We start from the raw sequence: 15,751 nt of genomic DNA, 5'->3' as shown, positions 1-15,751 counted from the left end.
CAGCTGTACGCTGAGAGGGCACGGGAAATATTTACATTCAAGGCATCAAAGGAATAACTGTTGAGTGATCTTACAGGAGCCCACTATGGAGCAAAGCCAGAATGTGCTCTACTCTACATTTAATCACATCCCAGCTATTCTAGCCCTTCACATAGTTCAGGCACATGCCTTACAGCTCTGGCTTTAAAAAGGCTTTGTTACAATAAAACTAAGCTCTCAGAAACTCGTATCAATTGCACCAGACTTCTGAGTATCAGTGGCAGGCTTTGGGGGTTTTCAAAAAATCCTTGCTGCACTATAATGTAATACCACCTACATATACAGTACACTTCTTGATTTCTTAGGGTTTTTTTTCATATTTCACATTACTGTGGATGAATTTTGGCCCACTCTTCTCTGTAGAATTACTTTAATTCAGACACATTGGAGGGTTTTTGAGCATGAACAGCCTGTTTAAGGTCATGCAAAAACAAGTCTGTTGGATTTAAGTCCAGACATTGACTTGGCCAATCCAACACCTGCATTCATGCCATGCAGAGGTGGACTTGCTGGTGTGTTTCTAATCATTTCCCTGCTGCATAAGTCAAGTACTCTTTACCTCCGGATGTTCTCCTTTACTGGTAGAGAGCAGAATTCATGGTTTCATCAACTATGGCAATTTTGTCCAGGTCCTGAAGCAGCGAAGCAGCCCCAGAACATCATACTACCACCACCATGTTTTACTGTTGATGTTCTTTCTAAGAAGTTTTAATGCAAGATGTAACGGGACTCAAACTTTCCATAAAGTTCAGCTTTTGTCTCATCAGTCCACAGAATATTTTCCCAAAAGTCTTGGGGATCAACAAGAGGTTTTTTGGCAAATTTAAGATGAGTTTTTGTATTCTTTTTGGTCAGCAGTGGTTTTCTCCTTGGAGCTCCCCTATAGATGTCATTTTTTCCCTTTCATATTGTTGAATCAAGAACTCAGACCTTAACTGAGGACTGAGGTCTGTAGTTTTTTTTTCTTTTTTCCGAAAAGAAAAATGTGATTAATCATAGTTAATTCATGATTTAACACGGTGGTTGTAAGTCTGTTTTGAATTTACTCAGGTTATTTTTGTCCAATATTGTGTAAACTTTGATGATCTTAAATGTAAATGTGAAAAAAAAATTAAAAAGTAGAAAGACAGCAAATACATAGTCCTCACAGCTCTGTACACTACATGACTGAAAAAAAATCACTTAGTAATTCTGTTTTCAAGTAATTTTTATGCACACAAATCAGCCCAGACAAGCAGCAAATCAGAAAGTAGTTTCCTAAATATTGATACTACTTACTAAACACTGTTATCTCTGTTATCAATACCAAGAACTAGACTGAAATAAAGATCATTGTTTGGGATAATTAAAAATAAATACTTATAGCAAAATGAAAATAAAGGAACAGCAAATTCAGTGAGTCCCATTCACTTCAGTCATCCAGTGGTTTACATGACACTAATATAACAGTGAGGATAACATGATGTGAGATGACTGCAGGAGAGGAAAGCAGCACATAAACATAAAAAGGATGTGGAGCTGAACTCTGAGATGCCATCTTCTCTTCAGTTGGCTTCTTGAATTTTTTCCTTCTTGGGCTCCTTCTTATCTTCTCTAGTAATTTGAGCTGCAAGGCAGGGGGGATTTTTATTCAGTAAAAACAAAACAAAAAATTACTTAATCTGTTAGGTGCTGAGTAGGTAACATTAATGTCTGTAGTGTGTTTTTACTGTTTTATTGGTTTTTAAAAAATGCTGAAGCAGAACTGTAGTTCACTGAAAGTCACACCTCCACATAACTGAGGAGAGTTGCACAGCTTGGTGATGATTGTCTGTAGATTCAATTAATAATTATTGTTGAATTAAAAATAAATGAATACAGCTGAACTGTTTAAACATTCTCAGTGGACATTTAAAACCTCATAAATGTGGAGACTGTAATAAAGTCCATAATTCTCTGTCAAATCCCTCCTAAGAACTTATCATATTATCATCATATTACAGGTTATTTTGGAGCTTGACAGGGTAAATTATGACAATTAAAAATGCCAACTTTTACTCTGTGCAAATGTGATTTTATTTTTATGTTTGCAGTTATGACAGAAATTGCAAATCAGTTTTTAACAGGATTATTTTTCTGCAGCACAATTTAGAGCTCTGTAATTTCCCAATAATCCCCAAGACGTTATCTCAGAAAGAACTTCATAAAATGTTAGTATTTAACAGAAAAAACTGAGAAAAGGCTCAGCGGGTTTAATTCATAATTTAAATGAATTGTTAGTTGGACTCAAAGGACTTCGGCAGAAACTTGTTTATCTCTTAGTAAGTGTGCAGCCTGAGAGCCAATTCAGGATGTGGGGAAATATCAAACTGAATGGGTTTCTTTATCTTTCTTTGTTAATGAATGTCCAATTTTACTCATGAAATAAATACATAAATACAAGACTGTTGTGTCGAGGATTTTCTGGGGTGTGTGGTCAGTTAGTATTTTCCAAGAAACCATTTCACATCAAATGTGGAAGTTTTTTTTGTATTCTGCTATTAACACTAAAATATATTTATATATTTTTCTTTAATTATTTGATGAGTTCATGTGTGCGTGAATGTTTTTCTTTAAGAACAAACATGGGAGGTGGAAGGGGGTGTTAAAGGAGGATGCTGGAGAAAAAGTGCAGTCTAAGTGGGGCATGAAAAAGAGGACACATGCATTTCATGAACTACTTACGGCGAACCTCCAGTTTACACTCCACTGTGTCTTCACCGCTGTCGTTGACTGCTTTGCACGTATACACTCCCCCATCAAATGGACAGGGCTTACGGATCTCCAGCGTCAGGACACCTTGCTTACTGATCATCCTGTACTTGGCTTCATTTGAGATGTCCATTTTGTTTTTGTACCATGTTACTTTGGGCTAATAAGGGAGGAAAAGTAGAATTATGTAAGTATATATTTTTGGGAAAAGATTTTGGAAAGCAGTTTAAATGTTGATTGAATAATATAATAATAATACGATTAATACTACTACTACTAATAATAATAATAAAGATTTCAGGGTGGTCAAGATTATAATGATTACAGTTTGTTCAGTGACTTCCTCTCCACCACAGCTTCAGAAGTTTCCAGTTTGTAGCCAATCACAGAGCCAGCTTTGCTGATTTGTTCATTCAGCGTGCTAGAGTCACCAGCTCTGATGCTGCTCCCTCAGCTTCCTTAGGAAATAGAATCTACTCATCCCCCTTTATTTACACAACCTCTGTCTTGGGCTTCCAATTTAGCCTGTTGTCGTGGCTATGCAGATATGTGTGCAGTCGATCATCATCTCACATTTTACTCACTTTAAGAAGCAGGTGATTCCTCGCAGACTACTCCACAAATTCATCCACTAGTGCTCTGTACTCCTTCTGTCTATCACTGGGGTGATGTCTGAGGTGTACCAGGTGTTTATACACCACTTTGCATTTAATTATTAGTTATTATTAATCTTCCACAGTGTGTCTTTTGTCCTGTCTTGCTCATAGGGGGTCATCTGATGGTGGGGTTTTCTCTGTACTAGTTTAGGATATGTAAAGTGCTTATTTATTTGCTTATTTATTTGCATTTTTCTGACAGAGTTATTATATCTATCTATCTATCTATCTATCTATCTATCTATCTATCTATCTATCTATCTATCTATCTATCTATCTATCTATATACATATACATATACATATACATATACATATATATATATATATATATACACACACACACACACATATATATATATATATATATATATATATATATATATATATATATATATATATATATATGTATGGTCTAACAAATTGTTAAGCACTGTATATAAGCAAAGGAAAATGTTTAACAAGGTTTAATTCTAGTAAAAGTGAATATCTTTGAAACATCTAATTCATACCCTACAGACCTTTGGTATTCCTCGCACGGCGCAGCTTAGGGTGGCGTTGTATCCTGCTATGACAGAACGGTCCACCAAAGGGCGTGTAAACTTGGGAGCCTCTGTGAAGTCATGATCCTTGTAGTTGGGTGGCTTGTATATGATACCTGAGAGGACAGACAATTGGATATTTTCCTCTCAGTTCCAAAGAGCATATAATCATAACCACAAGTGCATCACACTGGCTGTATTTGCTCACCTGTTTTCTGAATGTAAACACTGTCTTTTGTGCAGTACGGCTCTGGGCTGAGGCCCACAAGGTTTATGGAAAAGACTCGGAACACGTACTCATTCCCCATGATGAGGTCGGACACAACACAATGGGTTCGCCGGTACTGATCATGGACTGTATACCATTCCTTCACATTAATTAAAAAAAACACACAAAAAAACAGATTGAACATTTAAGTACCACTTTAAAGACAAATGTAACTGAATGACTGAGGAAAAAGAATGAATCATCATACTTTTATAAATTGGTTTTATTTAGAGTCCAGAAGGGTGTAATTCATACTTATTTAAGTTTTCAGCTTAAGGACACCTGAAGCTACTCTGGATGGCTATGGTAATATTTCATTTTATGACATTTAATCTTTACATTAAGGCACAGCCCACATAAAGTTTTGAGACATTACAAAGATTTTACTGATTTGATAAGAGAAAAGTGCTCACCCAAAGGAGAATTTATCACAGGTTATTTATTTCGCAACACATGATAAGGGTTTATTTAAAGGAGACCTGCCCTAAGTGCTTTTATCTATGCCACATAACAGGTACACTGTTTTTGGTAACATGATAATAAACACTCCTACCTCACTATGTTGCAAGCAAACTTAATTTGATCTAATAATAATGGCTAGAGTGAAACATGAGCACTTGCTGTGCTGGCAGGGGAACAATGGTCCTGCGTCACTGTGCAGACAATCTGGACCAGCTCAAAGCTACAAGGATAAGATTAGGACATTCCTGGCTGACACTGTTCCTGGCGGCTCGAGGTGGAGGATGGTGGCAGTTGGAGCTCTTGCCAGGAGGCCAGATATTACATCACTAGTGACCCACAGAGGAAAGTTACTGGGAAGAGTCTGAATTTGACTTTAAAAAACAAGAATTGGGTGCTCAAGATCAAATTTATTTGCAGTTTTCGATAATCCACACAGGATCAAACGTCGGCAAAAAGGCTCAAATATACACAATGGGTTCGCCATTAAAGTCACTTTAATTTTTTAATAAGTTTTGAAAGGTTCTGGCTTATATCTTAACAAGCACTCACTGGAGTAACCAATACTAACAATAGGCTCTAGGAAGGAGAATTGTAGAATTGGGAAGGTCTCTTGGAGACGTTTCTAAACAACTGCAGATTTCAAGATAAGGAGTTTACACAATTGTACGTAACTACAAGTTATTTAGATCTGCTACCATTTTGATAAGGTCAGAAAGAAATTTAAACATCAGATGAGAACCACCAAGGCTCAAAGCTGCCACTAACTGGAAACTGTTGGAACACCAGTGTTACCGTTCAGAATAAGGTTTAAATCGCCACAGACTGAGAGGTTATTGACCACAGCAGAAGCCTTTGCTCCAAAATCAGCATCTTCAAGGTGGACTGAAGTTTGCAGCTGCACACCCGAACAGGCCAAATGACTTCTAGAGAAAAGTTTTGTGCTTAGATGAGACAAAAATTGAGCTGTTTCGCCAAAATGACAAGAGGTATGTTTGAAGGAGTAAAACGTACCAACTCTTAAGCATGGTCAAAGTGGTAACATCATACTTTGGGGCTGCTTTTCTAGCAGTGGTACTGCTGCATTGCACAAAGTGGAAGGAATAATCAAACTTGGACACAGACGGATGTTCCAAAAAGACAATGATCCCAAACACACATCAAAACCTGCTTTGCAGTGGATAAAACGTTTAGCTTCTTTCGCGAACCTCCCTACTGAAAATGTGTAGGCCTCCTTAGAAATTGGGTCTGTGTGATGCCAGAGGCTTGTTGATGGCCACCAGAAGTATCTGGTCAAGGTGCAACTTGATAAGGGACAATTAACCAAATACCATAGGTTAACAGCTGAAAGAAATTATTTAAAAAACAAATTATTATAATATTACTCGCCTCTGTCAGTGCGCCCCAGGGTGGCTGTGGCTACAATGTAGCTTGCCATCACCAGTGTGTGAATGTGTGTGTGAATGGGTGGATGACTGGTTGTGTAAAGCGCTTTGGGGTCCTTAGGGACTAGTAAAGTGCTATACAAATACAGGCCATTTACCATTACCATTTATGCCCATGATGAGTTTATGTAAACTTAAAAACTGTATGTAAACTGACCACAACTGTAATATACTGACTGACTAAGTTGGTGCTGGGAGCAGGCTGTGGTGGATAAGTAGGGCTTGCTTGAGAGTCCCAAGCCTCATTGATTTAATAAATCTTTGTTAACTGCTGACTTATATTTAGACTTTGTTAACTTAAAAAATAGTTTGGTTACATTTAGGTAACAGAACTATGCAGATGTTTCCAAATACAAATTCCAGAAACCAAACTTCTCCCGTGTGCCAGCAGAAACTGCATGTTCAGCATAAGCTGCTGTAATTAGAGGATATGTTCCAGGAGGGAGACTAAAATATTAATCTGACCTCATCCAGGACCACAGACGGTTGGGCCAGGGAGAAAGAAATTTAGATTTGAGTGTTATTATCTCTTCTACCTAACCTGACCACTGGAGAAACGCACTAGCAACAAAAATTACCAAAGGTTCCCCATGTGGAACATATTGCACAAATTTCTATTACTGGCACAGGTACTATAAAGTTGGAGCAGGCATGGTACCACAAGAAAGCCGAGCAAAAGTGCTTCCAATAGATTCTGTCCACCAGGATTTTCCTAACCTGAACGTCTGCTCTATGTAACTTTTGGTACTGAAAGGTGGAAAAAGGGACAGGAAAGTATTAGGTAAATTAAAACATTCAATTAATCTCTACTTTTATTGAATTTAGCTGCTTATTATTGGGTGGAAAAGCATGGAAAAACATGCTAACAGCAAAAGCGAGAACTAGTGTTTGGATCCAGCTGGACTCCAAAAAGCTTTCTAGCGCAGTCTCACCATAGTCTTCTTGTCGGCTTTCTGAATGGTGTAACCGGTTATTTCACAGTTTCCGTTGTCCTTTGGAGGCTTCCACTCAAGCGCCACATTAAAACCCCAGGTATCAACAATCTTTAGAGCCTCAGGAGGGCCTGGGAGGTCTGTAGAAGGAAAAAAAATAGGAGCTCTCATTCAGTGCCCACTGACAAAACATCTGTGGTGCTGTTTTAATGCAGTGATTTTTTATACTCCGATTAGAAGTCAAACGTAGCTCTCCATTTGTTCAGTTCTGCTTACCAACGACCTGCAGTGTTACAGCTGCTTTGTCCTCCACGTTTTCAATCTGCACCTGGAGCTCATACTTCCCAGAATGTTTTCTCTCTGTTTTGCGGATGAAGAAGATCGTGTCAACTTCACTGTTCCTAACACTAGCTAAGGTGGGATCTAGGGGCTCCCCATCTTTGCTCCATGTGACTTTTGGCCTGGGTTTCCCCTGCATCACAAGAAAAGAGAAAGGAATGGTTGTAACTCAGATTGCTTCTGTGTTTGTCTGCAAATAAGAGACAAGAAAAGCAACCTTTCGACTCTCTCCTGTCACACTTACAAGTTCAAACAGCAGCTCATAAACAGAACATTGCTCAGCGTTGCCACAGTTGGTCAGCTTGTCAAAACAAAACTGCAAACTCCTTCTTTGAACACAATCAGGGCTGAGGTGATAGAGTGAGGGAGATGAGAAGTAGTTCTCTATAGACTTCAGTACAACCTGTCTTCTTTTTACAAACTCAGGACTCACCCCCTGCTGGTCCATTAGAGTGTGGGTTCAAAACATTTCTACTGTGGCTTCCCTTTTCAGACCTGGACCTGGACCAGTCTATGGTCAATATCAAAGGCACCTCATTTTAAAAGTGGTTGACCTCAAAGTGGCATCACTACACTGCTTTGATCCAGAGTTAAAAATCTTAAATACTTTTGAGGAAACTACTGTGAATTTTCCCACAAACAATTTTTTCAAGCAATTATCTGACCTTACAGGTGAAGTTTCCAGATTCCAAAGAGCAGATTCTTAAGTGGCCACATTCTTAATTACTGACAGCCTACATGTTAACATGAAAGTAACTTTTGACCTGGCGCCGTCTTCAGACCAAGGTTTACATTTTTTTATGTCCATGCTGGGAAAGGTGAAACAATCCTACCTTTTTATCCATCCAGTCACACTGATATGACCACCAGATATGACCAATAATGATAAAGACATCAGTCATGTTTTACTTTGATATCAAACATAGGTAACATCCCTTGTTGTGTTTCATGTGTTCATGAAGCCACCTGAAATGGAATCACGATGTTCATGATGTCTCCAACTTTCTTGATAAGAGTCTGACGGAGATTTCTGGGAAGCCAAATTTTAGGGCGTTCTGTGAAAATAAAACACAAAATAAGAGTATGAAAAAATGGCTGAGCATTGTGTATCACGTCCACGTAGGGAACTAAAGGATGTAAGCGAATAATGAAGCGTGTAAATTAAAATTACTCACGCATAATCTCTCTGATGGTGACGGGCTGAGCCAGAGTGGTGGGAGCACTGGGTCCCGCCATGTTGTAGGCTCGCACACGGAACTGCAGCTTGTCTCCGGTGGTGAGGCCTTTGATCATCGTCGACGTCCTCTCTGTCAGACCTTCCATTGCTGGTATCCATTCATCAGCTGTTGCCAGAAACCACAAAAAAATTCAAATAATCTCAAATCACAGAGTTATGATGTGGAAATTAGCATAAATGCAACTTGCTCCGGTACTTACTGCCCTCCTTGCAGTACTCAATCCCATAGCCCTCAAGGTCAGCTGAGCCAATTCTCTCAGGCCGCCGCCACTTCAGCGTGATAGAAGTGTCACTGACGTCGTCGATGCACAGTCCAAGGGGCTCGCTTGTAGGAGCTGAGGAAGAGGCAGAGAGCACATAAATGTCCCTTTGAGTCAGCTAGAGCTTTAAAGCAATACATTACTTTAATTAATTACTCGACAAGTGGATGACAATAATCAGTACAAGATTATTTAACCCTTCTTCAGAGCCATCATCACATTACACTGCAGCTTTACTTTTCTTTTGTTCCACACCAGGTCAAGTCAGCAAGCTCCAAGTCATAGACAGTAAGAAAAAAAAATCTCCTTTCTTAAAGTCTACCTAATAAATTGCATTTCATTACACTTTAGGGTCCTGTTCCAAAAAAGGAGGCCTAGTAAAATTTGTGAACCCTGTAATGAGGAAAAGCTCAAAGCCAGAGGGCTAACTCAAACCTCAGGTTAGTTATGAGGAACAGGTCTTCTCTCCATTTCCTCCACTTTTGCTGCACATTACGTCTTTCTTGAAACCCCAGGTAGATGCTAGTTTGTCATTCATTTTATTTAAAATAAATTCTTTCACAATCAGTCTGTCATCAGTGTCAGGACAGTGACAGAGAGCTTTAGAATTTAGGGATCATATATATTATATATTAATGCACAATCTTTTTAACTTTTTGTCCTCTTACAATTGATCACATCGATGATAAAAAGGCCTTTTGTAGATATTTTTTAGAGATGATGTTAATATTTGAGTGAAGATGAATGTTGTGTTGCTAAATGCAGTATAATGTGAGATTTTTAATATAGGCTCTACATAGTGTGAATGTTATTAAATGCTCTCGACTGTACATTTAAAATGTAAAATCTCCATGACCCCAGATACCTTTTGCATCAGAAATCACCATAATCTATCTTAGTGGATCTCACTGGGTCCTATTTTGTGTGTCAGTTTATGGCTGAATAAAAATATTTAAAACTCTAATGTAAAGAGAATTTAAGGAGAACATGCCGGGTAAGCAATGACTGAGAAAAGAAAATCACTATTTTTCCTCATCTTGTATTTAATTAATTTATTTTTAAGGCAAAGATGTACACTTAGTTAAAAAGCAGGTTTTAGAGCATTTTAATTGAATTATCTGACAAATAATGCTGTTTGCCTTGCAGTAATTTTACTAACAGACCATCCAGGATTGCCTGTGCTGCAGTTTTGATGAATTCTGTATAGATATCTGGGCTAATTTGCATCTTTCTTTCCTGCAGTGTTCCTCTACACTCTATAATTGTATATATAGCTTGCTAGTATAAGCTTGACTACATCCAATAAGATAATAATCGACAGTATTTATTACATTTCTGTGTTTAAGAAGCAGTGGTAGACCGTCAAGTTAAATTCAGTATGCACTTGTGTAAGTTCTTGTTAGCATACACAGATCATACTCAGGCAGCTTTAGTGGGAGGTATGTGAAGATGAGCTATTGGTCTTATATAGTCCACAGGGTTTAGCACAATCTTCATCTCCAATAATGAAATTCAGCGTCAGGTTGCCTAATCCTGTCCTAACTTGAACAACAAAGACATATTAATTAAATATTAAATGTTATTAGTTATCAAATGGCCGTTTAGCCCATAAGCCAGATTTAGGCATCATTTTCCATCCAGTGAAATATGAGTCAGTGAATATGACTGACCTCGACTTGCCAGGCTAAAGTCCAAGTGGCTGTGATACTTTGTGTGACACGTGATTTCAGACCTGTGGCTCTGGAGCGCTATACAGCTCTTTTGCCTGGGAGTTTCTCATCCATAGAGACCAAGATGGTCGATTTTCGGCCTTACGTCTTTGGATTGAATCTTTTCTTTTAGGAGGACAGTTAGAAGAACAGCTTCAATGGGTTAATTAGAATTTGTGTGAAACAGAGGAGGAACTGATTTAGTGGCTAGTTTAGCCCTATTGTTATCACTCTGAGGACAAACTGAAAGCATATGCGGAGCTGTGAACAAACTGAATAGCTACTCCATCTTGCCCTTAAACACGTAGAAACCAAATGTGTAAAGTTTTAAATATTGTGTGACTATTTCTGTGTGTGTTGCACAGCCAGTAAACGTGTTAGGGAATGATTTGCTGAGCAGTCAGTGCACTGACAAATATTTACTTAATCAAAATTCACTGCCAGCATGACCTAAATATACAGTCAGCTATGACCATAATAATTTTGCTAGTGTGGATTGAACCTTTTTCTAAAACCTACATGATAATCCAACAAAAAATAAAATCAAATAAAAATCACATCCTAAAATCCTAAATCAAACAATGCCTACTGCAAACAGGCTGTGGGTCTGGCTCAGCGGCAGCAGCAGGCTCCACGGGGGTCTGCACTGCTGGGGCTGCAGCTTCCTCTGCAGGAGGACCACTTTCTGTCAGAGTGACACCTTTTGCTGGTGTTTCATCCTCAGCTGGTGCTCCCTCTTCTCCACTGGGTGCTGCCTCTGCACTACTGGCTCCAGGTTCCTGTTCTGCATCAGGAGGTGGAGGTGCCTCTGTCTCAGCTTTACTGTGTTCACAGTTTGCTTGTGCATTCTCTGGAGCCCCAGCTGCCGTTTCTTCCACAGGTTCCAAAGACTTCTTATCTTCCACTGGCTTCTTCTCAGCCGTCTTTGAGAGCTTAGGCTTTGTCATATTTTTCCTCGGTGCATAGACGTCCTGCTGTTAATTTAAACTGGTGGTTGTATCTGCTTCTTCAACGTGGTCTTTTTCTTTCTCTCATTGACAGTCTTCTCTTCTCGTCCTGCTGTCTTTGTTGTAATAACGATGCTTGTTCTGCAGCAGCCTCCACAGAAGCAGTGACCCCCCTGTGTGTTAAGCAGCTGGTCCCAGCAGAGTCAAGGGCTTCCAGGCCATTATTTATAGAGAGGGATGCCATGGATAGTTTCCTAATCAGCTGTCTTAAGAGTGACTGACCATCTGGATACACTGATGCTCCCTCTTAAATCAACAAGTGTAGGATAAGATTGCAGTTTAGATAAATTAGTGCCACAATAAAAGACAACTAAAACCTGAGCTGCTGAATGGAAAGTGACAGTCATAAAGAGTACATCTAACTCCAAACCTTGTTTGGCTGTGGAACTGGGCGCTTGCTTATGTGGCAAGGCACCATCAATGCCTCTAAAGTCTGTATATACAGATTTTAGAGCTACACATGCTCCTATCCAGATTATGTCATATATTTCAGTAAGACAATGCTAAACTGCATACTGCATCTAGTACAGCAGCATAGATCTGGAGAAGAGGAGCCCAGGAGCTGAACTGGTGTGCCTGCAGCCCAGTAGACTATTGATGAACTAGTCATAGACTATCAATTGTTTTAATTAAAAGTCCATTCTAAATCAATATCATAGGAGCCTGACATGTGTTCGGTGTCTCAGTGACTATTTACTCATGTTTGCGTTATACCACAGAAATGCCACTTCTTCCTTATAGCCAACAGACATGCTCTGTACTCCTGAGTTAACTCAGAGATGATCTTTGCATCATCATGTTTTTGTTTTTTAATTTGTTACATGCGCAGTTCACAGACCCTGAACTCATGACCACATTACAAGTCACCCTAGCCCTATGACCTGAGTGAAACGTTAGACTGACTAAGTCACTGGAACTTGCATGACCCAACTTATTCAAGTCAAACATGCCAATGTTATCACAATCTATCTTTACAACCAAGACAACTCATCAATCAACCTTTTCATGAAAGTGACCTGAATGAAAATGGAACATCACTTATCCATTTTAGTGTTGCAATTATTTCTGTTTATTTAATCTAAAGATAAATTCACGGACTCACCGATTGGCACAAATGGCTGAGAGGCTGGACTGTGACGAGACATACCAATGCTGTTCACAGCATAGACTCGCATCTCATATGGCACACCTTCTATCATACGCTTGGCTTCATAGGTGGTTTCAGGGTAGGGGTCAAAGTTCAGTCTCATCCACCTGTAGCTCTTCAGCTTCTTTCTCTCCAGCACATACCCTGCAAATACAAATGTGTGTTGCCATTGGCTTGGTGTCTCCAAGGAAAAATAAAGGAAGATGCAAAAAGAAAATGGCTCATATTATTATGAAATAAAGCCCATTAGAAGTTATTTTTACCAATTATTGGCTGGCCACCGTCAAACAGAGGGGGTTCCCATTGAACGACACAGGAATCTTCACCCACACTGAGGATTGTGGGAGCCATGGGAGGATCAGGAACATCTGGAGGAGAAACATTACTCTTCTTTTTGTCAGAAGAAAGTTTGACATTCATAGATAAATTTCATAAATTTACAACTTTGATGGCTGTTGGTGTGTGTTAATTGGTATTGCTTGGGCTTTGGTAGGGAGAATAATGATGTCTTACCGACAACTTTCACGTGGATATCTGCTGTATCTTCCCCAGCAGGGTTTCGAACCACAACAGAGTAGATTCCCTCATCCTGCCTTTCAGCACACTCAATAGTGAAGACACAGTGGCCCTTGGTGGTTTCCACATGGACCCTACCATCTCCCTCTGTGACGACCTACATGAGGACAACCATGAAAGTTACTCGATTATTTTGAGCAAAGTTTCTTTTGGGAATTTGTGCTGCACTTTCTTAAAAATGATGGTTGTAGCCGGATCAATTATGATTTTTAAGACCAATACAAATAACAATATTTGCTGATTTAAAAAAAAAAAAAATCCAAGTGTATCAGCTAATATTTTACACTGCCATTTGTGTAGTTAATATTTGTTAAAATTATTATTTTTTTTACACTTTGCCTCACTCTGCTCACATCTGCTGGTTGTTTGTAGTGTTGCAAACATGTGTCGCTGACAAGGAAATTGCAGAGTGCCCTATGGTGGACAAACCATGCAAATTCAACTCTCATAACGTATTTGAAGGGTGTTTCTCCCCTTTCTTTTTGACTTTGTTGAAGTCATTTATCAGCTTTTATAAATGCAGACACTGAATGCTTTCATTATTATTTCCATGAATATACAATTTAGCATGTCAGTTTGCTGCTTTACAACTTGAAGATCTAATTTGAAATCTAATTTCATGAGCTAATTAATTCTTCTTATTTTTTTAAAATAGAAAGTAAAAATCCATCAGATTAAGTCTCAGAGTAGGTGAACTTTAAAATACTAATATAATATACTGGTCTGACTGATAGTATTAACCATTTGAATTTTTTTCTTGACCAATACCGGATTGAGGTGATGCTGCTCTTGCTTCCTTTATGACAAACTTAATATTATACCTTGACAATATTTCTCAATTACTACATTTAATGTTGGAATCTAGTATTTAGTTGTATATTTTATCTCCAGTTGTGTAGCAGTTAACACATTTGCTTGCCAAACAAAAGGTTGCTAGCTCATTTTCAACTAGATACAAATATCCCCATTGGAGTTGCATCAGGCAAAAAACTCTGCCAAATCAGACATGTGGAACTACCTGCTGTCGTGACCCCTTGTGGCAAGAGAGCTTCCAAATGTCGTTTTCATGCTCATATGGTTTATACCTTTTCCATACTGTACACATTGTGCTTGCTGCTTAGCCTCCTGTGCCCTCTGTCTGTCTTAGGGAAGAGTCATAACATGCTCTTACCTTAGTGACATGGATGAACTCTGCATGCAGTTTTATCCTGTTCTTAGTGTTTAAAACTGACACAGAGGAAGGAAAAAACCATGGTATTCACTGGATAAAGTGTTTTTAAGAAAATCCATGTATTAGTTTACAATTGTTACTTCTGCTCTTTGAGGTTTTGAGGTTTTCTTGTTAAAGTCTTTTCAAAGCTCAAGCTGTAAGACAGCAGGTTTACAGCACATTTCTACAATACATTTGTAAATCTAAATGCATGACATGTGACTTTACTGTTTATGTGTCACAAAAGCTTGTAAAGGTCAGCAAGTGCACATGAGTGGAAACTGAGGCATGCGCTGGCAGTGCTGGCGTGAGTGAAAAAAAACAAACAAAAACAAACAAAAAATAAGCATATAATGAAAAGTACACTTACTTCCCCATCCTTCGTGGTCCAAGAGGTTGTGTGCCCTCCTTTGTCATCTCCAGATTTTACAGAACTAGCCTACATTTGAGCAGAGCAAAGCCTTAAAAGCCAAAGAGGACAGAGAGGGTCCCCTCAAATCAAAGACTTGCAAACTACAGCTAGCATCACTGTTGGAAGCCATTAGCAGCACTGTGCTTACTCAGCTTGGTGAAAGCGTCAAAGTTTACAAGCCAAAGCAGGGAGGAATGTATTAGTTTGCATGATATCAATATGGAAGAACTAGCCTGTGCCACTTTAGATTATCAAAAGCAATTTGATGAAAATATACCTCCTTGGCTTGTTTAATATTGGAAGCATGTAACATATTGTTGCATTTATTTTTAAAATGCAGTATTAGTATGTCTTTCAAATATAAACTAATCAGCTACAACACTGAAACTGCAGACAGGTAAAATGAACAACATTCATCTTCTCATTGCACTGCAGTTACATTATTTAAGGACATGCACCCCCATGATGATAGCACTCCCTGATGGCAGCCAGCCACCTCACCCAGCAAAACCAAACAAAAAGATCTTTTTTCCTGGCTTCTGAGATCCCTGTATCTCAATCAAATTGAGCTTGTAGGCTCCGCTATCCAACCTCGGAGGTCCCACCTGGGTCAGAACAGTTTTGGTGGCACAACAGTGACCTGTACGCTGTCACGTAGGTGATTTAATGTTGTGACTGATCAGTGTGTCTTTGGTAATGAATGAAGTGGGTTTTTTTTTTTTCAGATTTCAAATCTTACCTATATAACTCTGGACTGGTGGCACATGTCTTAATTAATGATTAA

At 38.9% G+C, this 15,751-nt stretch overlaps 1 protein-coding gene across 1 annotated transcript in view; it reads right to left on the bottom strand.

Annotated features, from left to right (window-relative positions):
* Positions 1-1,130: 1,130 nt before the first annotated feature.
* Positions 1,131-15,751, bottom strand: part of mybpc3 (myosin binding protein C3) — a 34,250-nt gene continuing 19,629 nt past the window's right edge. Inside the window, exons 20-32 of the mRNA XM_084935684.1 lie at positions 14,926-14,994; positions 13,283-13,442; positions 13,033-13,137; positions 12,725-12,913; positions 8,847-8,981; positions 8,585-8,752; positions 8,376-8,464; positions 7,347-7,542; positions 7,071-7,210; positions 4,175-4,334; positions 3,946-4,082; positions 2,743-2,929; positions 1,131-1,645 (exon numbers count right to left, since the gene is read on the bottom strand). Coding sequence (XP_084791810.1) covers positions 1,584-1,645; positions 2,743-2,929; positions 3,946-4,082; positions 4,175-4,334; positions 7,071-7,210; positions 7,347-7,542; positions 8,376-8,464; positions 8,585-8,752; positions 8,847-8,981; positions 12,725-12,913; positions 13,033-13,137; positions 13,283-13,442; positions 14,926-14,994 — 1,797 coding nt within the window. The 3' untranslated portion in view covers positions 1,131-1,583. The remainder of the gene's footprint in view (positions 1,646-2,742; positions 2,930-3,945; positions 4,083-4,174; positions 4,335-7,070; positions 7,211-7,346; positions 7,543-8,375; positions 8,465-8,584; positions 8,753-8,846; positions 8,982-12,724; positions 12,914-13,032; positions 13,138-13,282; positions 13,443-14,925; positions 14,995-15,751) is intronic.

The sequence above is a fragment of the Perissodus microlepis genome, chromosome 1 (genome assembly GCF_051167445.1).
Source record: "Perissodus microlepis isolate ML-2025 ecotype Zambia chromosome 1, ASM5116744v1, whole genome shotgun sequence".
Taxonomy (NCBI): domain Eukaryota; kingdom Metazoa; phylum Chordata; class Actinopteri; order Cichliformes; family Cichlidae; genus Perissodus; species Perissodus microlepis.
The sequence above is the reverse complement of the archived record's forward strand: the minus strand, read 5'-3'. Positions and strand labels throughout refer to the sequence as shown.